The 25126-nt window shown below is 43.1% G+C and overlaps 1 protein-coding gene across 1 annotated transcript in view; it reads right to left on the bottom strand.

Moving 5' to 3' along the window:
• Positions 1-22496, bottom strand: part of ADGRG4 (adhesion G protein-coupled receptor G4) — an 84153-nt gene extending 61657 nt beyond the window's left edge. The window contains exons 1-3 of the mRNA XM_078064877.1: positions 21797-22496; positions 1413-7145; positions 348-442 (exon numbers count right to left, since the gene is read on the bottom strand). Of these exons, the coding sequence (XP_077921003.1) occupies positions 348-442; positions 1413-7145; positions 21797-22496 (6528 nt within the window). The remainder of the gene's footprint in view (positions 1-347; positions 443-1412; positions 7146-21796) is intronic.
• Between the last annotated feature and the right edge of the window lie 2630 nt (positions 22497-25126).

Raw genomic sequence — 25126 nt, forward strand, 5'->3', positions numbered from 1 at the left:
CAATAGCATAGACTTTGTTATCACTGCTCTCCTACTTTTCTCTAAATAAAAAAAATTTGGCAAAGGCCCAGAATTTGTGTCAGTGGAGGGAAATGTACGGTTCTAAGCGAATTAAAATAATAACATGCCATAAAATCTTTCAGCATTGGCACTATGAGAGACCACATACATCCTTACGGTGTTACTTACAGAGTGGATAAATTTGCTGCGAAAAATCAAAACCAATTAGCTGTGAAGTATGTTATGGGTAGAAAAAAAGTAATGCCTAGTTTTAATCTACTCCATCTATCATATATGTATCTTCACATATTTTATATGTACCATAAATATTTAAAAGATTATTTTACCCAATTTTCTGCAAATTCATTTACAACACTGGTAATAAGGATCCTTGGCTCTTCATCAAACACAGAGAAGCTCATTTCAATATTGTAGAAGGAAACTGTAATTAAAAATGAGATTAATTTCATTCACTTAGTTCAAGAAATTTAACTTCCATAAATTTGGTGAAAATTGCTTGTCATTTTAAAGAGACCAACAATGAAGTCTCATTCTTAAATTTTGCTTAATTTAACTCCAAGGTCAAGAACCAGCACTTTGGGCTCCGTATCCAAAAGCAAAACAGATTACCATCACATTTTTGCTTTAATTATTTGGGCAGTTTCCTGATGGCTACACAGTTGATGGACATTCTGCAAATCCCCCAAATCCTCAATTTTCATTAGCCAACACATTTCCAGTCCATTTCATGGTCAAGCTGAACATTATCTCACAAGATCATTTGCCCTGAGAAAATATTTATTTCTTCCTGTGCCTTACTTTCTGCTTCAGGTTTTTCTCTCTTTTCCTCTTTCTCTTGTCTGTCCTATCAGATTTCAATTTTGGAATGTTAAAAGTGGAAGGGACATCCAATATTTGAATGACATGGAAGGCAAATACTCCCCAGCCATGGATAAGCTTTCCAAGCTGGCTGGAGGTGGAGACTAGAGAAGCTGAGGCCTGTCTAAGAGGCATTCAAAAAGGCAGGCTAGAGTATCTTCTGGTGTTTGCTGGTATGCAGTCATCATGTCAGACCTAAGGCCATATAATTCTCTACTGGGAGAGGGTGAAGTTCCTGATCCATGCTCACACTGGCAGAGACAGAGCATCAGGAACAAAATGGATGGAAAGGTATTTAGAAATGTCACGCTGAATGAAAAGATACATTTGCATTATATTTCAATAAAGCAGAGCTAAGCAGAATTCTGTGTTTGGACAAGGTATCCCCTGGACCCATTGTCTGAAAGAGAGAGGAAACGTCTATACCCTCCTTTATCCTTTTCTGCCTTCAGAGAAATGGCCGCCGTAGAGAACACGTGACCCATTGTGCATGCATTTTGTTAGTGATACGCTGCACCTATTGTGGAACATACCTATGGACTTAGTGGCTGTAAGGGAAGTTGCTGTTTCCATAGACAGAAAAGAAGGTGTGGAGTCCAACGGGGTTGTCTCAGAAGAGGAAGAGAGTAGTGAAGACAAAGCCGCTGTAGAAGGATGTGTTACTCCAGTGGATGTGAGTGGAAATGAGGCTGTGGTAGCAGTAAGTGTAGTGGTGGTTATATTTGGAAAGGAGTCCAGCGTGGGCTTAGGAAGAACTAAAGTAGGGGATGCTGATGCAGCTGGGATTCTGCTCCACGCAGATGTTCCTGCGGGGCTAGGCGGAAGCTCAGAACTAATAGATAGGATGTGGTCAGTTGCAGGAGGTGACCTACTCATTCTGCTAAAGGGTAGAGGTTGAGACACGGTCCTGGAGTTGGCAGTCACAGTGGTTCTGGAAGATGCCTCGGGGGATTTAGAAATGTATGCACTGTCAGCTGTGATTTTTATAGAGATGGGGAGAGAAATTGGGAAGCCAGTAGTGATACTGCCCACTGTAGGTGTAGGAGTGGTTTGGGCGAGTGCGGTGCTTACAGCAGCAAAGGGTAGTGTTGCCAAGTTAGCGAATGAGTGCGCTGGTGTGGTGTCAGAAGTCAGAAATGCGGACTTTGACACCCCTACTGGAGAAGAAGTTAGAGTGTGAGGAATACTGGGTACAGTTGCCAGTGGAGAACCCGAAGGGAGAGTAGAGAAAATCCAAGCCAGCATGGATGAACTAGTAGCCCCTGAAAGTATAGATCCTGAAGTGGCACCAGAAGGATTCCACGCGAGGGTAGTCCCAGGAGTTACAGATGTAGCTGTCTTCTCAAATGTGTGCTTAATGTCAGCCAAAGTGATAGTGGTAGGTCTTGAAGATATTGGTGATGAAGGGCTGTCGGACATCCCCAACGTAGGAAGAATTCCTGACGTGGAAATTGATGACTTTGCCATAACATCTCCAGATACCAGACCAGTGAGAGAAGCTGTGAATGTTGACAAAGACCCAGGAACAAGGTATGGAGTCTCTGTTTCCACCTTGCGGGGTGTAGGTGTATGAGTAGTGGTGGAAATTGGAAATTGAGAACCTTTAGCTGTGGGTGCGTTCCAGGAAGTCATAAGCAGAGACTGGGTGTTACCAGATGTGATTCTTGTTCCCAGAACTGGAAATTCAACCATTTGGGATGTAAGAGGGAAAAAAGTCTCTGGAGTGGAGAACTTGGCTTCAGTACTATGAGGTGAAAAAAGAAATGATGTCAAAGAGGGTGGCATTGCGATGGATGGAGTCCGTGGGGGGTACGAAACAGGGGTAACCACAGATGTGGCACCTTTTGTTAGTTCAGCTGCTGAAGTATTTTCTGACAAGGGAGTCATCTTGTCTGTATTCGAAGAAAGGTAAGTGGTGGCTTTTACCCTTTCTGTGGGTCCAGGAGTGCTCTTAAAGCTCGTCAAAGATGGGGAAACCTGAATATTCAATGAAGTATAGAGATTATCTGACGGAGTAGATGAAAGCACACTTTCAAGGGCAGCAGTTCTGGAATAAGTGTTTGTGAGAGATAATATGCCCAGAGTTGTAGTCTCATCTCTTTGTGACGACTGCCGAGTTGTTGATCGAAATGGTGAAAATGTGGTCTTTGGAATGGAAGAAATAGCTTCAGTGTTCCTAGAACCGAGTAGAGAGGAGGCAGTGGTGCCTACAGATGGAATCGCTATCCCCGCCATAACAGTGGTTGGAATGGTTTTCACAGACGGGAAAGTTGGCTGTGTCGGAGAGGAAGAGGATGTAGGTGTGATCCTGGAGGACGCCTCTGTCATTCCTGAAGTAAAGGAAGCAGAGGAAAACAGTGCACTTTTTGAAGTAGGCCCAGGTGCGACATCCAATGTAGATGTTTGTAGGGTCATCGTAGTCTTAGGGGTAGACAATAATGAAGAGAATGATCCAACTCTTGTGGAAGTGTCAAAAGAAACAGCTGGAGGTGAGAAAGCAGAGCCATTAACTGACATTGAGGGCATCTCAGACATAGGCCCAGAAGTGGCTATGGAGGGACTTTTCAAACAGTCTGGGTGTGCTGTTTTAGAAGATTTCGTTATTGGTATTGCGGGAGTGTCAGAAACTCTTTTGGAGCTGAAGGCAGTGACACTGACTGGCAGTGAGGACATCTGGTAGATAGGAGTCGATGTCGCCACAGAGGTTTTCCCAAGAAGTGCCATAGGTGCATTTGAAGCAGACAGGGCTGTAGAGATCCCATCAGCAGAGACGACTGTAAAATTGGCACTAGCTAGTCCAGTTGTGGAAAGAGACAGGGACTCAGGGAAGGTCTGTGTACTTTCAGAAATGGGAGAAGCAATTGAAGTCACCTCAGTTTGAGTCTTAGGGGAAAGCAAGTATGAAAGAGTTGTGTTGACATTTACAGGATTGGATATTCTTGTTGTCCTGGATGTTATGGTGTCTACAGACGAAGTATCCTGGCGGTATGAGAAAGGGTGAGTCACAGAGGTGGTACTTACTATCATTTTCTCAGTCCTGGGAGTATATACTGAAAGGGCACTGATGCTTTCTTTTTCAGGAGACAAAAATGTGGTAATTGTCAGGGCTTGTGAAGGGAGGGCTGTTTTCCCAAGACTGGTAGACATTTCTGGAATGTGAGCATCTACCGTGTGACTTGAGAGAGAGGTAGGTGTAGTCTGTCTAGTCCCAGAAGTGGGAGATGAAGCTGAAATCCTGTCAGGTGGAGTTGCAAGTGGAAACTCTGAAGGTGAATGTGTTCGGTGACTGGAAATTGTTGTGGTCTCAGCAAATCCTGTATCTGTCATTTCCAAGGATGAAGCACTCTGGGAGTCTGAAATAAAAGGATTCTTTGATGGGGACATTTCTGTCGCCTCCATAGTTCTAGGGGCGTTTCCCAGGGATATGGTCATCCGCTCCTTGTCAGAAGATATGGTAGAAATGTCAGTCACTAATAGGGTGGGGACCAGTGTGTTTCCAAGACCTGTTGAAGACTGAGAAATGTGACCATCTACTGTAAGCTTATTGGCAGAGGTGTGTGAGGGCATGGTCTCATCAACAACAGAAGTTTCTGTGGAGCTAGGAGCCAAGCTAACTACATTCGCACTGCTGCTGAGAGTGTACGGAAGGCTGAGAGCGTGGGTAGAAGTCTCCTCCCCTTGAGATATGGGCTGGGTTGCTACTGGTGTCAACGTAGTTGAAATCACATGGGTGGAGGACACAACAGGAATGTTGCCGGGGAGAGATTTAGAGCAGACAAGAGTGGGTGTAAATGGGGTTACTGTGTCAGCTGAGGTGAAGGGAAAGGTGGTCTCAGCCTTAGTTGCCACGGGAGTGGGAGGCCTCCACGAGGGGACTGGAGTCTCTGTCAGAGAGGGAACTGCCGTGGGTGTCATCCTGACAGAGAACACTGTGGCTTCTGAAGTGGTGGGAATCGAGTGTCTGTGGGTAGGCACTGTATCGCTGGTCGTGGAAGCTGTCTGATCCAATGGTGACGCCGATGCTGTGGTCACCATAGCTGATGGCACAGGGGCTGCTGAGGAATGGGTAGCAGTAGGCTGTGGAGACAAGATGCCAGCAGACAAGGACATAGCTGTCATGTCTGTAGGGAGAGTGGCAAAAGTGGTCCCCAAAATCCTTGTGGTGGAAGCACCCAAGGGTTCAGGGAATGTCTGTGTGCTCCCAGAATTGGGAGATGGAGTTGGATTTCCCTCAGGTGGAGCCTCTGAAGTCCAGTGTGCTGTGTGGGTGTGGGCGGAATTAAAGATTTCTGTGGTTCCGTCGTATGAGCTCTTAGGTGTGGTTTTCATCGATTTTGTAGAAAGCCAACTTCCTCTCACCTCAGTGGTTGCAGTTTTATTATCCAACGGGATGGTCAACTTTTCTGCGTCAGGAAAAGGGGAAACGGTGACAGAGGCTGTCACCATTTGTGCAGATTCATCTGTTGCTTCCAGCATTGTTGCAAATGGGGAAAGCTCAGTTGTCACTGCTAGAGTTGATTTTCCCTCAAGATACCGGGAAGCTGTTTCTGTCCTTGTCACAAGACCGTTAGCGCTCTCCTCAGTAGAGACATTTGGTCCAATGTCAGCAAGGGTAGGTATGATATCTACCGGTGGAACCAATGTCTCCCTTGGTGTTGAAAGAAGCTCACCTCCAGCTGCTGTGGGCAGAGGAGTAGTTTTGTGTCCTAAAGTGGTAAGTTTAATCTCAGGCAATTTGGTTACAGATGTGGTTCTGGAAACTGTGGCGAAATTAGCAAGCCACGAAGTCGTGAGCGTGGATAGAGCTGTTGCGTATCTGTCTGCAGAGGCACCAGCAGTCACGCTAGCATCAGTGATAGTGGTAGCCTCGCTTCCGGAGGGGGCTCCTGGTGGGGGAGTAGCAGTGCTAGCAGTGGATGAATGTCCTGCATTAGAAGCGCTCCCGTGGAACGCTGATGTCCACAAGGTCTGGTCTGGCCTGGGAGTCCACGTGGTTTCATTGGTAGCGAACAGATGGGCACCATCCTCAGTTATCAATGTGTGACCAGACTCAGACGCCTTGAATGTGGAAGCTGATCTAGTGGCATTCAAAGGAAGCATGTTTCCGCCACCTGTGGGTGTATTCTGGGTGTATACTGGCCCGGGTGTTATGGGGGGAAGCAGAGTGTCAGTTGCCATGGGTGCAAGTGTGACCCCAAGAGTCAAGGCTGTGTGTGTAGTCTGAGCATCAATAACCGGCTGTACACTCTGAGCTCTGGGGAACGGGGAGGATGTCTTGAAAGAAAGGGCCACAGAAGAGGCCCTTTTGGGTATGAAGGTAGATGTTGTATCCACCATTCTGGGTGAAGAGACGTCTTGGAAATTTGTAGATGTCAATTCTGTTTCAGCTGTTAGCACAGGCATCATCTCAATAGGCCTAGTTGGGAGCGTTTTGGAATGAACTGGAGATGCTGTTTCCATGCCAGTTGTTGCCAATGTGGATGCTGTCTGATTTCTAGGAAATACAGAATCCACCAGAGCCACTGTGGAGTTGAGCACAGACTCAGGTGGGAGTGTTGATGCAGTCCCAACGTGAGTAGTTGTAGCTGAAGTCTCTTCCACCGTGGACCAAGGTACTGTTCCAGCAGCTGTAAAGGCAAGGAACTCCTGGCTAGCCGTGGCGATTGAAAGTGCATCAATACCTGTGGATTTGTGTTTGGGCCAAGATGTTGTAGATATGGGTATCGACTCAGCAGATGAGAATAAAGATGTTGTCTTCCTAATGGTTGACTGAGATCCAGTCACTGAAGTCTTGGATATAATTGAATTCTTGGTAAGTCCGGACATGTATAGAAAATTCGTAGCTGTAGTTGGATGAAAGGTCTCAGTAGCAGTGGCTTCAGCCATTTTTGTTGTCCTTGTGCTCTCTGAAGATGGGGATTTAGTTATCTTCATGGAGTTGGTAGTAGTGCCTATAGAGGTACTCTTGGTAGGCAGAGTGATGGCCGCTGAAGTAGACAAAATGTCTGTCGTGAATCTGGTTGTCTCAGCTACGGGTGTCTTTAAAAATTTTGGTGCAGTCATTGTTTCCAGAGGTGGAGACGTTGTATTGGAATATGATACGGTTGTATAATCAGGTGCAAATACAGGCAAGCTTTTAAACGTCATTGTAGAAGAATAGATCGTCTCTTGTGGTTTTAGTCCAGTAACTTGGAATGGAGTTGTCAAATCTATTTGTTGTGAAAGAGTTGTGCTCATTTCTTGAATTGTTATATTTTCAGAAACAACTGAAAAATTAGAAAGCATGTGTTACTTTGGATTTGGCTTTAGAAATCAGAGACAATTCTGTTAGAGCTCTATAATTTTTTCTCATGTTTTTAAGAGGCGATAAGTATCAGATATAATCAAGCCACTTGATTACTTGGTTTTTCTTAAGATGATTTTCTACTTTCTAAAATCTCTATATGGTTCTCAAAATGCCCTCATTATGTAACAAGTAGAAGGACATCCATTTCAGGGGCGCCTGGGTGGCTCAGTTGGTTGTGTCCAATCTTGATTTCGGCTCAGCTCATGATCTCAGGGTCATGAGACTGAGCCCTGCATTGGGCTCTGTGCTGGGCATGAAGCCTGCTTAAGATTCTCTCTCTCCCTCTCCTCTGCCCCTTCCCAACCCCACTCGCATGCTCGCCCATGCTCTCTCTCTCTCTCTAAAAAAAAAAAAAAAAAAAATGAATTTCGTATACAGGATGGATAGGAACAGGAAGACACTGAAAGCAAGGAGACTTTTTAGGAGACTGGTAGAGTCCTCCTCCTCACCTCACTCCCACCAACTCTGGGCCAACCCAACTCTCCATCACCTCCATACCTGCACTTGAGCAGTCAAGCACTGCCGGACACGGTCACACAAGGGGATGAACTAGTATTTCTATAATTTCATCATCACCAACCCCAAATAAGCCTTTCACACTGCCCAGCCATCCCACTACTTTTCTTTGGTCAATTTTGCTACTACTCTCTGCAGTAACTATTTAAAACCTTCCTCATTGGGGCGCCTGGGTGGCTCAGCAGTTAAGCATCTGCCTTCGGCTCAGGTCATGATCCCAGGGTCCTGGGATCGAGCCCCGCATCGGGCTCCCTGCTCGGCGGGAAGCCTGCTTCTCCCTCTCCTTCTGCCCCTCCCCCTGCTTGTGTACGCTCTCTCTCTCTCTTTCTGTCCCTCTCTCATCAAATAAATAAAATCTTAAAAATAAATAAATACATAAAATAAAACCTTCCTCATTATCAAACTCTGCCCCCACATGTTTATTAAATAACTGTGTCCCTGACTTCACGGGAAAAGCTAACTGAAGTGATCAGAAACAGCTGCCCTACCATCGCAGTTAGCCCTCATCAGCAGTTATCCCTCCTTTCCCTAAGGAGCCTTTCCTTCCTGATTTAAAACATCTCCTAGTCTCTTACAATAAAAAAAAATAAAAGCCCCACATCTCTGCAGGTACTGCCCTATCTCCCTCCTCCCCATCTCATCACTTTAAAGAAAGTTTTATCTATACTGACTGTCTCCACCCTCCTCGGCCCCATTCTTTAGCCCACCCTAGTCTGGGTTTTGTCATCATTCCACCGCACAGCACCCACTAAGGCCACCAATGGCCTCCATGAGGACACATACTATGGATACTTTTTCAGTCTTCATCTTAGTTGACCTCTCAACAGCTTTTGACAATGTTGACTACTCCATCCTTCTTAAAATACTCTTTTCATTGATTTCCATGACATAACACACTCTTGGGCTTTCTCCTGATCCTCCGGCCACTCCTTTTCTATCTCCTTTGCAGACCCATCCTATTTAATCCAGTCATTAAATATTAGAGTTCCTCAAGGCTTGGTCCCAGCACCTCTTCTCTTCTTACCCTGTGGTTCCTCCATACACCTTCATATTTGAGTTTACACCTGTACACAGATGAAAGTCAAAGTTTATATCTCTAGACCAGATCTCTATTCTGAGCTCCACCATTGCTCACTTGCCATCTCTTGGATATCTCATTAACCCCTCAAACTCAATACACCCCAATTTGAACTCATTGTCTTCTCTCCAAACTGGGTCCTCCTTCAGTACTCTCTCAGTGAAAGACATCATCATACATTCAATCATGCAAGCCAAAACCCTCTCCCGCGGTCTCCTTCCTTTTCTCTCTCACCTGCCATAGCCAACCCATAATTTTGCCCTATGACTCTTACCTCCTAAATAGCTCTTGATTCCATCTGTTTCTCTCCATCTCAATCACTTACCACCCTCACCAAACCACCATCAGTCTCTTCACCTGGACTCTGCAGTAGCCTCCCAACTGAACTCTCTGCCTCTGCTCTTGGCCCCCCTCCAATCTGTTCCATAGTTCAATCAGGATGATCTTTTTGAAATGCAAATTTTATCATGTCTCTCTCTCTCTCTCTCACACACACACACACACAAATACACACAAACTTAGCTCCCTTTAGTGGCCTTCTATTATTCCTAGGATTCAAAAAATGTGCCGCTTAATAGAGCTTACAAAGCTATGCACAGTTTGGTCCCTACCCACCTGTGTGGCCTCACTGTGTGTGAGGTTTCTCCCTTGTTTCTTGGGCTTCAGCCCACCAGCCTCATTTAAATCCTCCAATACTTGGCATTCTCTTTCCCACCACAAGACTGCTACCTACCCTGTTACCTGTACTTGGAATGTTCTTCCCATCCCTCTTCTCCTCATCCTTCAGAGCTCAGCTCATGCATCGCTTCCTCAAGGAAGCCTGCTACCTTCTTTAGCCTCCATGACTAGGTCACACCAATCTATTCTAGGCTCTTAGGATACCCCATACCTCTTCTTCAGAGTAGTTGTCACCACTGCAGGTTTACATCGGTGTGTGCTTATTACTGTCTGTCTTCCTCACTACACCATATGCGCAGGGCCTGGCACATGGTAGATGTCCAGTAAATATTTGCAGGTTGACTGAATAAGTGGATGGTGAGGGCTTGGAATGAAATAAGAGTAGTGGGGGGGATTCCTAAAGGAAGAATTGACAGGTTATGGTAACAAAGAAGCTTATGAGTTAAAGAAGACAGAGAAATCTCAGAGGACTCAAATTTTGCTTTTGGGTGACTTGGAGAATAGGAAATAGGAAAATTGGGAAGGTGGCCTCTCTCAGAAGAAAAATACGCACTTCTGACTTGGATAAGTGGAACTCGGGATGATGGAACACCCAAGCGAAAATGGTGCATAGTAAAATTCAAGACTGAGTCATAATTTTTCTCCGGTTCAGATCACCCAGAATGAAATCATGCATATTTACCATTGGGAAATTAGCATTTTGAATTTATCCACCTGGGAAGCATATTACTTATGATGTAGAAATAATTATGGTGGTAGACAATCTACTAACTTGTTTCACTGTCTTGAGCATTAAAATTACTTTTAATTTGCATAGATAGAAATTCTGAGATGTGTGTAGGATGTTCTTTAGGATTTTGTGGTCATTAGCAAGTAGGATGAATGACACTCGGAAGCCAGCAACTGACTGTATAGACAGAGTTGACAAAAGTCACACATGCATAAAGTCACAACACACGTGTGCAAGGGGAAGAGTCAGAGTTAATAGAAGTACTCTCCCACTTAATTTTAAGACATCATTTCAATGATCAGAGATCCACATTCTGTTAGACCTTACCAAGAAACTGCTATGTTTCTGGAGCACAACATTTATTTCAACCTTTCTGCCTTCAAATGTGTCCATCAAGTACAAGTAGAGGGAGAATTGTCAGGATTTGGGTTTCCATTTTTTTTTTTAAAGATTTTTTATTTATTTGATAGAGAGAGACACAGCGAGAGAGGGAACACAAGCAGGGGGAGTGGGAGAGGGAGAAGTAGGCTCCCCACGGAGCAGGGAGCCCTACACGGGGCTCGATCCCAGGACCCTGGGACCATGACCTGAGCCGAAGGCAGACGCTCAACGACTGAGCCACCCAGGTGCCCCGGGTTTCCATTTTTGTAAAAGGCTTTACCACAGCCAACTGGCTTAGCAAACCTGTGAAAGGGTCACTTATACCACACTTGAGGAGCATGGCATCCCAGAGCCCGAAACACTCTCCAAGAATACACTAATTCCCATTCTTTTACAAATGATTCATGATGGAGCTGCACTCACTTTTTAGGAAAACAATAAAATACCGAATACCACAAAAGTCCAAGTTATCCTCTTTGATACAATATTCAAAGAGCACTGTTACAGGAGTCCTAATGAGTAAGGAGAAACTCAGAACACAGAGGATGGGAGTTAGGTGCGATATTTGTATCTAAAGATGGCTGAGGGCGCCTGGGTGGCTCAGATGGTTAAGCATCTGCCTTCGGCTCAGGTCATGATCTCAGGGTCCTGGGATCGAGTCCCGCATTGGGCTCCCTGCTCCTTGGGAGCCTACTTCACCCTCTGCCTCTCTCTCTCTCTCTCTCTCTCTGTCTCTCATGAATAAATAAATAAAATCTTTTAAAAAAAATAAATAAATAAAGATGGCTGAGCTGTAGATGTTAACTGTTATTAACACTTCCAATAAGCATCTCAAAAAGAAGCATAAAACTTAGGAAAGGAGGGGGGCCTAGCTGGCTCAGTCGGTGGAGTGTGGGACTCTTCATCTCGGGCTTGTGAGTGTGAGCCCCACATTGGGTGTAGAAATTACTTAAAAATAAAATCTTAGGGGGCACCTGGGCAGCTCAGTTGGTTGAGCATCTGACTCTTGGTTTCAGTTCAGGTCATGATCTCAGGGTCGTGAGACTCAGCCTCTCATTGGGCTCCACACGCAGCAAGGAGTCTGCTTGAGATTCTCTCCCTCGCCCTCTCCCTCCCCCTCAGCCCCTCAGTCTCTCTCTGTAAAATAAATAAATAAATAAAATCTTTTTAAAGAATAAAAGAAAATCTTAAAAAAAAAACTTAGAAAAGGAAAAACAAATGAGTTGAACAAAATTGCCAAGCAGGTAGCATTTTAAGTACCAGGTATCTCTTAGAAAATAATGCAACTTACATTGCCTCACTTAAACCCGAAGCCTGGATTTCTCTATTTCAGCAGATCTCCCATCGAACCTTCCAGATGAGAGTTTTTTTCCAGAGGGATTACTGTACCAAGTTTTTCCTCTAACGTCTTTATTAACAAAGACTCGTCTTCCTTAATTAAAATCACAGAATCGTAGAACTAAGTCTTGGAGATTGTATTCAATCCCTTCATTTAGAGACTAGGCCCAGAGAGGTACAGTGTTGACAGGATGAGATTTCCACAGATGAAACGTGTAGAGAAGTAAGATAGCGTGGGCCAGTGTTTTAATCATCTAGTACCCATAAGTGCATGCCCTCAATTTACACAGAACCACCACAAACCTAGGAGAAAGAAGAGACTCTACCTAAAAAAAAAAACAAGGAAAGACAAATGTAGATAATAAAAGCCAAGTTCTGCAAGTGCTGAACAGCTCAAGAATAAGCAATCACCCAAAATAATGAGACATAAACCCTAGAGGAGAGGATCACGGTGCTAAACCAAAATGTGAAGATGCCCTTGCAAGCCTAGGCATAGGAACCCAATGGGGATCCCAAATTACAGCCATGCCCTGAAACAATATCTGCCTTGAAGAATCATTCATATCCCAGATAAAGTCGATCAAATCAAATGTCAGTAACTTTTTAACCAAGATTCATAGGAATTAAAGATTCTTTCAAACCCCAAGTCTGGCAATTAATTACGATGGGTTAGGAAACAGGTTCAATTGATACAGAAAAAGCATTTGACAAAATCCCACGTACATTCATGGTAAAATCCCTTGGCAAGTTAGGAACAGAGGGTATTTATGTCAATTTGATAAAGAACATCACCAAGAAACCTACATTTAAAATCAACCGGGGCGCCTGGGTGGCTCAGTCAGTTAAGCGTCCAACTCTTGATTTTAGCTCAGGTCACGAACTCGGGGTCTTGAGATCTAGCCCCCTCAGCCTCTGCACTCAGCAGGGTGTCTGCTTGAGATTCTCTCTCTCCCTCTGCCCCTCCCCCCACTCCTGCACATGCGCTCTCTCTCTCAAATAAATAAATAAATCTTTAAAAAAAAACCATAAAATATGGCGCCTGGGTGGCTCAGTCAGTTAAGCGTCTGCCTTCTGTTCAGGTCATGGTCCCAGGGTCCTGGGATCGAGCCCCGCACTGGGCTCCCTGCTCCACGGGAAGCCTGCTTCTCCCTCTCCCACTCCCCCTGCTTGTGTTCCCTCTCTCGCTGTGTCTCTCTCTGTCAAATAAATAAATAAAATCTTTTAAAAAATAAAAATAAAAAAACATAAAATCAACCATAATGGTGAAAGACTGAATGTCTTTCCTCCAAGACTGGAAGCAAGGCAAGAATGTCCACTCTCACCACTTTTAGTCAACATAGTACTGGAAGCCAGAGGCATTCCAGTAAGGAAAGAAAAAGAAATAAAAGACCTTGCAGTGGTGCTGGGCTGGCTCAGTCAGTAGAGCATGCAACTCTTGATCTCAGGATTGTGAGTTTGGGCCCCATATTGGGGGTAGAGTTTACTTAATAAAAAAAATTTTTTTAAGCATTGCAGATTACATGATTGTCCATGTAGAAAATCCCAAGTAATCTAAAAAAAAAAAAAAAAAAAAAACCAACCCCCTGAAACCTAGAAGTGAGTTCAGTGGGAGGCCTGGGTGGCTCAGTCGGTTAAGCTCTGCCTTCAGCTCGGGTCATGATCCCAGGGTCCTGGGATCCAGTCCCACATTGGGCTCCTTGCTCAGCAGGGAGCCTGCTTCTCCCTCTGCCTGCCGCTACCCATGCTTGTGCTCTCTCTGACAAATAAATAAATAAAACCTTTTAAAATAAAAAAAAAGAAGTGAGTTCAGCAAGGTTGGAGGGTACAAAATTAGCACTAAGCAAAGAGTTCTTCGACTTGACACCAAAAAAAAACCTGATAAATTGGACTTCACCAAAACTCAAAGGTTTTGCTCCATGAAAGCCCATGTGAAAAGAATTTTTATTTATTTATTTATTTTTTTTTTTCTGTGAAAAGAATTTTTAAAAGCAATCTATAGACTAGGAGAAAATATTTGCAAAACATATATCCAACTAAGGACTAGAATATATATAGACCTCTCAAGACTCAACAGTAAAGGAGTGCCTGGGTGGCTCAGTCGTTAAGTGTCTGTCTTCGGTTCAGGTCATGATCCCAGGGTCCTGGGATTGAGCCCCGCATCGGGCTCCCTGCTCAGTGGGGAGCCTGCTTCTCCCTCTCCCACTCCCCCTGCTTGTGTTCCCTCTCTCGCCATCTCTCTCTCTGTCAAACAAATAAATAAAATCTTCTTAAAAAATAGGCAAAAGACATGAATAGTTTACTGAGGAGGATGTACAAATGGCAAATAATCATAGAAAAGGATGTTCAATGTCATTAGGCACCAGGGAAATGCAAATGAAAACCATAATGGCATCAAAAACTAATGATGTATTGTATGGTGACTAACATAACATAATAAAATAAAATTAAAAAAATAAAATAAAATAATTTTTAAAAAAGAAAGAAAACCATAATGAAACTGCACTACACACTTACTGGAATAGCTAAAATAAAAATTAGTGGCAACACCAAATGCTGGCAAGGATGGAGAGAAACTGGATCACTCATCCATTGCTGGTGGAAATACAAGAAGGTACAGCCACTCTGGAAAACAGCCTGACGGTTTCATATAAAACTAAATGGGCAACTACCATCCAGCTCAGCAATGGCACTCCTGGGCATTTATCCCAAAGAAATGAAAATTTGTGTTTACACAAAAACCTGTACACAGAGATTCATGACAGGGTGTGGTTTTTTAGGGGGAGGGAGTGGCTATAGCCAAAACTTAGAATCCGCCCAAATGTCCTTAATCAGGTGAATGTCTAAACAAACTGTGGCACATCCATACCATGGAAATGGAAAAGGACAAACTATGGATACATACAACCTAGACAGATCTCAAGGGAATGATACTGAGTGAAAAAAAAAGTCAATGCCAAAAGGTTACATACTGTCTGATTCCATTTACTAACATTTTTGAAATGACACACTCCTAGAAATGGCAGACGGATTAGTGGTTGTCAAGGGTTAGCGATGTGGGGAGCAGAGGGAGGTGGAGAGAAAGGACAGGAGGGAGGTGGGTGTGTTTATGAGGGGCGACCGTGAGGGGGGGCGGGTCCCCGAGGTATTGAAAGCATTCACTACATTGACTATGGTGGTAGATACACAAATCGACACAAGTGATAGAATTATATAGAACTTAATACACACACACACACACACAAATGAGTCCAAGTAGAACTAGGGAAATCAGAATAAGATTGGTGAATTGTATCAACGTCAATATTCTGGTCATTATATTACAGCTTTGTGAAATATCAGTCTTGGGGGAAACTGGGCAAATTGTACAAGGGATCTCCAGCCACATGTGAATCTACACTTCTCCCAATTAAAAAAAGGCAAATTCAAAAGCCCACATCATGCAGGTAGCTGAGTGAAAACCGAATGTCCATCCCTAGTGGAGCGACCACAGAAACCACGGAGGCCAGCCTCCATCTTTGAAGGGCTTGCAAACATGTTTTGCCACATTCATTCTGTTCCCATTTGTGAACAAGTGATCATTTGCCCAAATGATTTGCATGAGCTTTGCTATCTCTGTATTTTAAAGTGGGGATAATCCATGCTAATTCACAGGGGCCTGTGGGCTTAATTGCCATTTGCTCCTTCACTCTAGACAAAATTGTATTATTGTAATCATTGGGAGCTAGAGAACAGAGGTATAGAGTCGCTGAATATTTATGAGGCATTTTGTTGCTGATGTACCTGCCAAGAGAATATTAAGTAGAACATTTGCTAAGGTACCACAATCTGCCTGTGATTTGGGTATATCACCTCATATTAAATCTTTGTGTTTTTCTAGCCTACCTATTGCATCTGGTTTTTTTCTTTCAATCACGACCTTTGGAAATATAATTCAGGGTGTGTTTATTAGATTTGTGAGAGATAATAGTGGCCAGAGACCGCCATAGACAGATCTGCCTGTGGGGTAGAAAAAATATGAAATGAGTATCTTTAAGATGATGAGAAAAAAAAAAATATATATATATATATATATATTTTTTTTTTTTTTTTTTCAAAATGGTGTCTGTATTCAGTTTCCAGGCAAGGACATGAAAAATGAATTCTGAGATAGGGAGAGAGACTGGCTAGAGCTTCCATCTCTGAATCTATAGGAGAATGTCACCCCGTGCAGGGGAATACAAATAAGGAGGTTCGAGCAAACTACAAACAGTTCCTGCTTATCTTTCGTGATAAAAAAGGAGGGTAGCACAGAAAATTGATATACAAGGGCCAAACCAAATTGCCTTTTAGCTAATAGAGCCCATCACTATGGAACCTTTCCTATCAGAGCTGATAATTGCTTCGAGGGCTTCATAGTGGGCCAAACAAAGGCCTTAGAAAGTGCACAAACTATATAATGAATCTCTGCATATTCGAAGAATGGTTAGTTCATAAAGTAATTCAAAGCAGCTGGAGCATGAGATCAGTTAATACATCTTAGCAAATCAATAGCTCCACAGATACAGGGACCCTGGGTTTCGATACAGTGCAGATCTCCCAGGATGGACTCAGTTCGTGTTATTTCGTTCTTTCCAAAGGGGATTTCTCAAATGCATATCTAGGAGTCATTTCATCTGCGTGTCTTTAGGAAGATTCTTCGTCTTCATACATCCACAAGTCCGAACAAACCCTTTGTTGGATCATGTGTCTGAGCTAAGATTAGGCAATTATGCTCAACATACCTAGACAGGAATTTTAACTTGTGATCCGTCCCTAATGGTCACTTCAAGAAATCCCTTCCACCATCCATTCCTTTTCAAAATACCGTAGACTTTTGTCACAGCTAAAACCTGGAAACAACTTAAAAGTACTTCAAAGGGAGCTCACTGAATAAATTATAGGAGATCCCTACTCTGTCATACTAATCAGCATCCCCCCCACAAATAATCAGGCAGCTCTATATTCTATATTTTCTGATATGGGAATGCCTCCAAAATATATTATTAAATGGATATATGACGACTATGTGCATAATGATGATCCCAACTTTGAAAAAGAAAAACAAAGACATATTCATGTAAACCCAAGTTTTCAATTGTTCCTGGAACAATACATAAGAAATTATTAACAATCATCACTTTTAGGGAGAGGAGCTAAGGGTAAGAGATTGACGAGAAAGGAGACTTTTACTTTTAATTTCTATCTTCATGCATTGTTTGAATTTTTACCAGCATATCTATTACTTCTACTTTAAAAAATAAATCCATTTTAATGAATAAAGTAATAAAATAACTAGTAAAAATGGTAAATCAATTTAAATTGTAAAAGCTTATATTCTTTTCCCTTGAAATTCTACTCTTACTAATGTGTCCTATTAAATTGCAAACCCACATATACCAAGATGTATGCACAAGGAAATTTGTTACAGCGTTATGTATAACTGTAAAAACTTGGGAAGCAACTTAAATGCCCATCAGTGGTGAGTTAAAGAAATCATAGCGCATCTATACAATGGATATATGTAGCCCTAACCATGCATGAGGTTGATCTAAATGTACTGATGTGTCCATGATAATATTAAGTTAAAATACATCAAACTGTAAAACATTATGTATGTATGCACATATTATTTTTGGTTTTTTAAGACTATACACACACATGAACATTTATTATAAAGCCATTAAAAAAAATCTAAAAGAATGGCCACCTCTGTGGAAAAGATGCAGGATAGGTTTTACTTCATACTTCATGTACTTTGTATTGTTTGAGTCTATTTTATAATAAACTCCATATAATAAACAACCATAATGTATTGCACTTGTGATTTTTTTTAAGATTTTGTTTTTTGGGGGCACCTGGGTGGCTCAGTCTGTTAAGCATCTGACTTCAGCTCAGGTCATGATCTTGGGGTCCTGGGATCGAGACCCCTCTTCGGGCTCCCCACACAGTGGGGGGGTCTGTTTGTCCTTCTCTTGTTCCCTCTGCCCCTTCACCCACTCATGAGCGCTCGCTCTCTCTTCCTCCCTCTCCCTCTCTCTCTCAAGTAAATAAATATATTTTTTAAAGATTTTATTTTTTTTCTTTTTAGTAGGCTCCATGCCCAACGTAAGGATTGAACTCACGACCCTGAGATCAAGAGTCCCATGCGCCACGGACTGAGCCAGCCAGACGCCCCCTGCATTTGTAATTTGTAAAAATAAAGAAAAGATGCTTAAAAACAACTCCAAAACTAAATTACAAATGACTGACAACTTTGCTGTTGTTATTATTTATCACTGTGTTGTTTAAATATTCCTGAGACATCTCCAACTCTAGTGAATACTTGTTCATTAAATCCAGGTAGGGTTCATGGCTTTCAGCAAATGTTCCCCAAAAGCCTTATTCTCATGAATATATAAATATATACATATATAATTTACGGGTAAATAGATTTATTGAGATTTGTAACCTAGCAATGTGCTCATTAAAATTTATTTCTTAAAGGTCATAATCCTTCTATGGACCATAAATACCAATTTATTAGGCAAAAGCTGAAGCTGGACACGTTGTAATCACTCCTATTTATTCATGTAATTGCCCCCTTTCCCCCAGATGCCACACGGCCCGGACGGACATAGAAGAAATTCTATAGTGTTACAGCCCCATCAGTGGTGAGCAGGGACTGTAGCTGGTGCCCTAATTTCCCCACGTGGGTTATTAGCACCAGCAAATCCCTTCAAAGGAAGCTTCTAAAACAGTGGTCATAATCTCCATAGACTCCCTAGAGGTAGACCTGCATGGTGTGGGGGTGAAAAGAACATAAGCTCTGCAACTGGACAAATCTTTGCTCAAATCCCAGCTCCACTGCTTATTTAATAGGTGACATTAAACAATTTTACTTAACCTCTTTGAGCCTCTCTTCCCTCATCTATAAAATGCCTGGCACGCGGCAAGAACTTCGTAAAAAGCAGCAATTATCATATTATTTTTGAATAGGTTGGAAACTATAGACTCTGTCCTCAGAGAAAAGAATCCATCTTGCACTTTTAGTATGTTGCATGCGATTTCAAGGGCTCCGCCTACCCATCAAGGCTATTCTGGACATCAGGTTAGAAACCCCTGGTCTAAGGTTTAGAAAGAACATCTGAAGACACCTGAATAGTAAAAATAATGTTTTCTACTCCTTTTTCTGGTTGTCATTTTATTTTTTTTTTAAAGATTTTATTTATTTATTTGACAGAGAGAGACACAGCGAGAGAGGGAACACAAGCAGGGGGAGTGGGAGAGGGAGAAGCAGGCTTCCCGCGGAGCAGGGAGCCCGATGCGGGGCTCGATCCCAGGACCCTGGGATCACGACCTGAGCCGAAGGCAGATGCTTAACACACTGAGCCACCCAGGCGCCCCTGGTTGTCATTTTAGGTTGTGCTTTCTTTTCCTTTTTGTTGTGCTGGATTATTTGTGTATTATGCCTACTGGAACTCAGGCAGACCAAGAGGATAGATTGTACATTAAAGAGGGTACAAAAGAGCAAAGTAAATGAGGGTTGTCTCGTACTTTAACAACATCAGTTAGATGTAGCGATTTGCCAGCAAAGTGGTAGGAAAGGCCACGGCAATTCACTGGCCGGATTAGGTTTTCAAAGCCCACTGCTAAGCATATGGATTTAATAGAGCCATACTTCCGGTTCCTTAGATCAAAGATAAAGTGACTTTAAACTGCTTTGGGTGAGCTGTTCAGGCTTAACCTACTAGTCCCTAGCTCTGTTTTGTAATCAGAGCCAGCTAGCACTATTCTATTTTCAAGGCTTCAGAAAAGAGAAAAATCAAATGCCTCCAGGTAGTCGCTCAAAGGAATAGTTTTCCTGTTGCTTTGCATTAGTCTGATCTCAAAGAAACACAGAAACCCCCGGAATGTGCCTCTGCCATTAATTCAAACAGCACTCGGACTGCTGGTGAAAATGTATCTCTGTAGTCTGTGAGAACCTATTAGGCGTGGATCTAGCCCCCATTCCCTCAATACCCCCCCAAAATCCCTAAGAATTGTAAATAAAACCTAAGAATGAGTACACATTTCAGGAAATGGGGAAAAAATCCCATCTTAATGCTGTTATCACTGACTTTACCCACGCTCAGGACGGCTGCTGCTGAGGGTGGAAGAGATTGGATCTGAGGGGAGAACAGGGTTGTACAGAGAAAACCAATCCTATATTTTCTCATCGAAATGGGAAAGAAGGAGAAAAATACATGTGTCATTCCAAAGAGCCAGTTTTCTTACAAGAACTCCATCCCAAACAGGGGATGCTCATGAAAGAAAAATGAATTGGTTTTAACATCATCGTTGCTCATGAAAGAAAAATGAATTGGTTTATAAATCCCATTACTTGCTAAAAGGAACCAGGACTCTTTGGTAAAATGGCTGATTCTTGCGCTGAGCAGAGGAAGTACGAGATGAGCCTATAACATCTTGTGCTAAAAGTAAGGAAGTACTCAAAAAATGATGGGAACGTGTCAAAAGGACACAAGAGCCAGATGGAAGGCCTCCCACTGGCCCAAATTGGGCCAACTTGAACATCAAAATAATTGATAGCAACAGATTGTAACCCATTGAATAAGGTAAGAATCCATGAGTTCATGCTGGTATAAACACATAAACAACTGAAGGAATATCTAAGTAAATGTGGAAGAAGAAAACACTCTTCACTGCAATAGAACACTAAAAAATGTTGAAAAATGATGGAGTTTTAAAAATCAACATTTTGTGACTATTGTATAAGCCATTGAGGCAAGTACCATCGATAGATGTAAAACTACTGGGTGAAAGTTTGATAACAGGGATGCCTGGGTGGCTCAGTTGGTTGGGCATCTGCCTTCCTCTCAGATCATGATCCCAGATTCCTGGGATCGAGTCCCGCATCGGGCTCCTTGCTCAGCGGGGAGCCTGCTTCTCCCTCTGCTTGCTGCTCCCCCTGCTTGGGCTCTCTCTCTCTCTGACAAATAAATAAAATATTTTTTTAAAAAGTTTGATAACAACAGGATATTTACATAGCCTCCAAGTATCTCCCCAGAAGTTAGTTTTTTAAAAAAATATTTATTACTTTATTTGAGAGAGAGAGAGAGAGAGTGGGGGGAGGGGCAGAGGGAGAGAATCCTCAAGCAGACTCCCCACTGAGAGTGCAGCCCAATCCCACAACCCATGAGCTCATGACCTGAGCCGAAACCAAGAGTCAGACGCTTAACCAACTGAGCCACCCAGGTGCCCCTCCCCAGAAATTAGTTATTAATTACAGAGGGAAAAATAGTAACAGTGGAGAAATCTAGAAAAAATAGCTATAAAAGAAATTAGTAGGACAACTGGTTAAATTTGAATATTGACGATGAATTAGATACTCGTACTATAACAATGTACAGCAGTAAGAGAGTGTCCTTATTTTAATGAGATACACACTGAGATATTTAGGGGTAATGAGGCATTATGTCCACAACTTACTCTTAAATGGTTAAGAAACTGTGTGTGTGTGTGTGTGTGTGTGTAGGGAGGAGGAAAGAGGAAGAGAAAGGAATAATAATAAAACCCGGGGAAAATATAATAGTCAGTGAATCTGGATAAAAAACATGTAGAAGTTCCTTGCCCTGTTGTAATTTTCTGCAAGTTTTAAGTGATATCAAAACAAAAGACAAAAAAAAAAAAAAAGAAAGAAAATAGTCTTTGCTGTACGTTAAAAAGCAGATGACAAAACTGGCAACCCTGGGCCCCTCTGAGAGGGGCAGAGCCTTGGCCCAGAGTGGGTTATCCAGAGCAGAGAGCAGAAGACCACATCAGCACAACCAAGGAGGACAGCTCAGAAGTTACTCACAGCAGCGCAGTCTCATGTCAACAGTTGGGATGATCCTGTTGATGAGCCAAGCATCTTCTTCCCAGCTAACAACGTTTCCACCCACACACTTCAGAAACTCCTCATTTTCCAGGATGTGGTCCCAGAGTTGAAAGTAGTACAAGCTGCCAGTAAAACCAGGCAGCGTGCTTCCTACCTGGCTGTCCCAGTTCGTGAGAAAATGTCCTAGAATCAGAGTCCCATTAGGTGTCAGGTTTTGCGGTTGATCCATCATTACCAGTATCCTTTCTGTATTCAGGAAGAGCTCGAATCTACCCTTCACACCATCCCATAGCAAGCAGATTGTATGCCACTGAAAAGGAGTCAGGTGGTAACGGATATAAAAGGTCTTGCCCAAGTTGTATAGTATTAGCTGCTGATGGTCTCCTCCAAGTCCAAGGTCTATGTCTTCTCTGCCCAGGAAGGTGTTATTAGTAATATAGGAGAAGGCCATCCAATCACTTAATTTGTCATCCGCAAACACCAGGTCAATGCATGCCGTGAATCGACTGAGTTCAGGAACCGTGTTGGTCAGGCTCACATGCGTGTCAACTCTTCCATAAAAATCCAGTCTTTTTCCTTTTAGTGAAAGTGCCTCTGCCCAAATTTGGGGAAGGGGAAAGAAAAAGCAAAGGAAATTTCGGTAACAAAAATTCAATGTTATCATCTTCTTTAGCCACATAGTCAATCCCAGACTACACAATGCTATTATGAGTCAATCCTGGTGCAAAAAAAAAAAAAAAAAAAAAAGCCCCAAATAGTGGATATGCAGAAATCATCTCTATTTGACATTGGCAAGCGACATTTTCTGGCAGAAGAGTTTCTTCCTAATTATATTTTGCCTGGGCTAATATGAAAAGTCAGATTAGTGTTCCCAGAGCACACACCAGCTGGACAGTTTGGGGAGGCAGTTAGAAATATGTAGCTAGTTGGCAGGGAGGAGGCCAAGGAAAAGGCAGCTTGGACTTAAAAACCTGCTGCACATAATCTTCACTCGTGTAATCAAAAGATAGCTATTTCCATCTACCTAACTGCCTTATCATATTCATGGCGCAACAGCAATTTATTTCTCCAATGCCTTTTCCTGAGCCAAATTACCTGATTTATTCGGTCTCTGGAGACTGCTTCTCACTGAAGGCACCAATGGGGGCCTGGAGGATGACCTGCTGGACAGTACTGAAGCTGGGAGAAATGGCACCGCCCTGAGTGTACCCTGATTCCTTCCTTCCATCTCCTCACCAAGGGGGCTGCAAATCTTTAAGAGGTTCCAGGTGGTGGGTGCCTGCATGGTTGAGCGTCTGACTCTTGATTTTGGTTCAGGTCATGATCTCAGGGTCCTGGGATTGAGCCCCACGTCAGGCTCCCCACTCAGTAGGGCATCTGCTGGTCTCCCTGTCCCTTTGCCCCTCCCCTTGCTCTCTCTCTCTTTCTCTGAAATAAACAAATAAATCTTTTTTTAAAAAAAAAAAGGTTTCAGGTGGCCATGGACCCAGGTGGCTCTGGAGTGAAAGAGCCTGAGCTGGAATCTCAGTTCTGACATGCATCAGCTGTGTAACTTTGAGCACGTACCTTAACCTCCCGATGCCTCAACGTTTGCTTCAGTAAAATGGGGATTCAGGGCCACAGTATGCACACACAACTCAGGGAGCCACCATTTACATTATAATCCATGCCAGATAATAGCCCTATCTACAGACCATACAAAACTGTTTGAAAATTAAGTGAGATGATGCATGCAAAGCACTCTCCAACATTACTGAAGAACATGTCCCTCCCGCCGTGCCTGGGTGGCTGAGTTGGTTAAGCATCTGCCTCAGGCTCAGGTCATGATCCCGGACTCCCAGGATCTAGACCCACATGGGGCTCCCTGCTCAGTGGGGAGTCGGCTTCCCCCTCTGCCCCTCACCATGCTCATGCTTGCGCTCTCTCTCTCAGATAAATAAATGAAGTCTTTCTTTAATAAAGATTTTATTTATTTATTTATTTGACAGAGAGAGATAGCGAGAGCAGGAACACAAGCAGGGGGAGTGGGAGAGGGAGAAGCAGGCTTCCCGCAGAGCAAGGAGCCCGATGAGGGGCTCGATCCCAGGACCCTGAGATCATGACCTGAGCCGAAGGCAGACGCTTAACGACTGAGCCACCCAGGAGCCCCTAAATAAATGAAGTCTTAAAAAAAAAAAAAAGAACATGTCCATCGGTACAGTCATTTGGTGGGCAATTTGGCAATATCTATGAAAATTTTAATTGAGTATGCCTTTTGTTTCATTCATAGGAAGCTATTTGTGAATCATGATACTATCACCATGACAAACCTCACACCCCAGGCCCCCAGGCGATTATCTGAGAACTGCCCAACATCAACCTAATTCCAGGCCCAGCACAGCCCAAGACAAACCAAAAAGAGCTTTATGGCAGAACGGAATTCCAGCCTCTCTCTAAATTAGGGGTGTGACGTTGGGACTAGCGCTCTAAAACTGACCCCCAGACGGCACACTCCAGAGGCTGACCGGGAGTGACCACTTCCCTGCTTCTGAGAGATGACCCCAGATGCGAGCTTCTAGATATTCTCTAGCCCTACAATTTGTCTCCCTCCATTCCTGCACTGAATATCTTTCAAAGGCAAACAAGTACATGCCTGCCCACACACATACGCATGCGTGTGCACGCAACCCTCCCCCCCGCCATGTGCCAGAGCCCCTGCCATCCACCTGCCGGGGAGCTATTTCTGAACCGTCCATGGTGGATGAGCAAATGTTTATTTCTGTCCCTGGCTTATGTGATTATATTATCTTATCATCTTTCATGTGGCTAATAAATCAAAAGGTAACCCCACAAGGTGATAATCACTAAGAAACCCAATATCGATTATGGTTGACCGACTGCGTGTCTGCTCAGCCCTCCAATATGACGTCAAATACAACGTTTAAGAACGGGTTTTATGGTGAGCATAAATCTCCAGGGCTTATTTGTCCCTTAAAAGAGAATGTACCATAATCCCGGATTGTCTACAGGGCTTCTCCTCTCTGCAATACACTAATATAAAGCCAGTTGCCAAAGGACACAAACAAGCAACTTACTAAATCAGAAATACAAAAAGATGGCCTCTTCCTATTTTTAAAACACAAGTTACAATGAGATACTATTTTTACGTTTTGAAATGATAGCATTTTAGACTGAGAATACCCAGCATTGACGAGCTTATGAGGAAACAAGTCATTTTAATACACCGTTTGTGGGAGCGCCAATTAGTACAGTCTTTTTTTTTTAAGTTTACTTATTTACTTCTTATTTTTTATTTTTTTAAACGTTTTT

This window comes from Halichoerus grypus, chromosome X (genome assembly GCF_964656455.1).
Source record: "Halichoerus grypus chromosome X, mHalGry1.hap1.1, whole genome shotgun sequence".
In the NCBI taxonomy this organism is placed as follows: Eukaryota; Metazoa; Chordata; class Mammalia; order Carnivora; family Phocidae; genus Halichoerus; species Halichoerus grypus.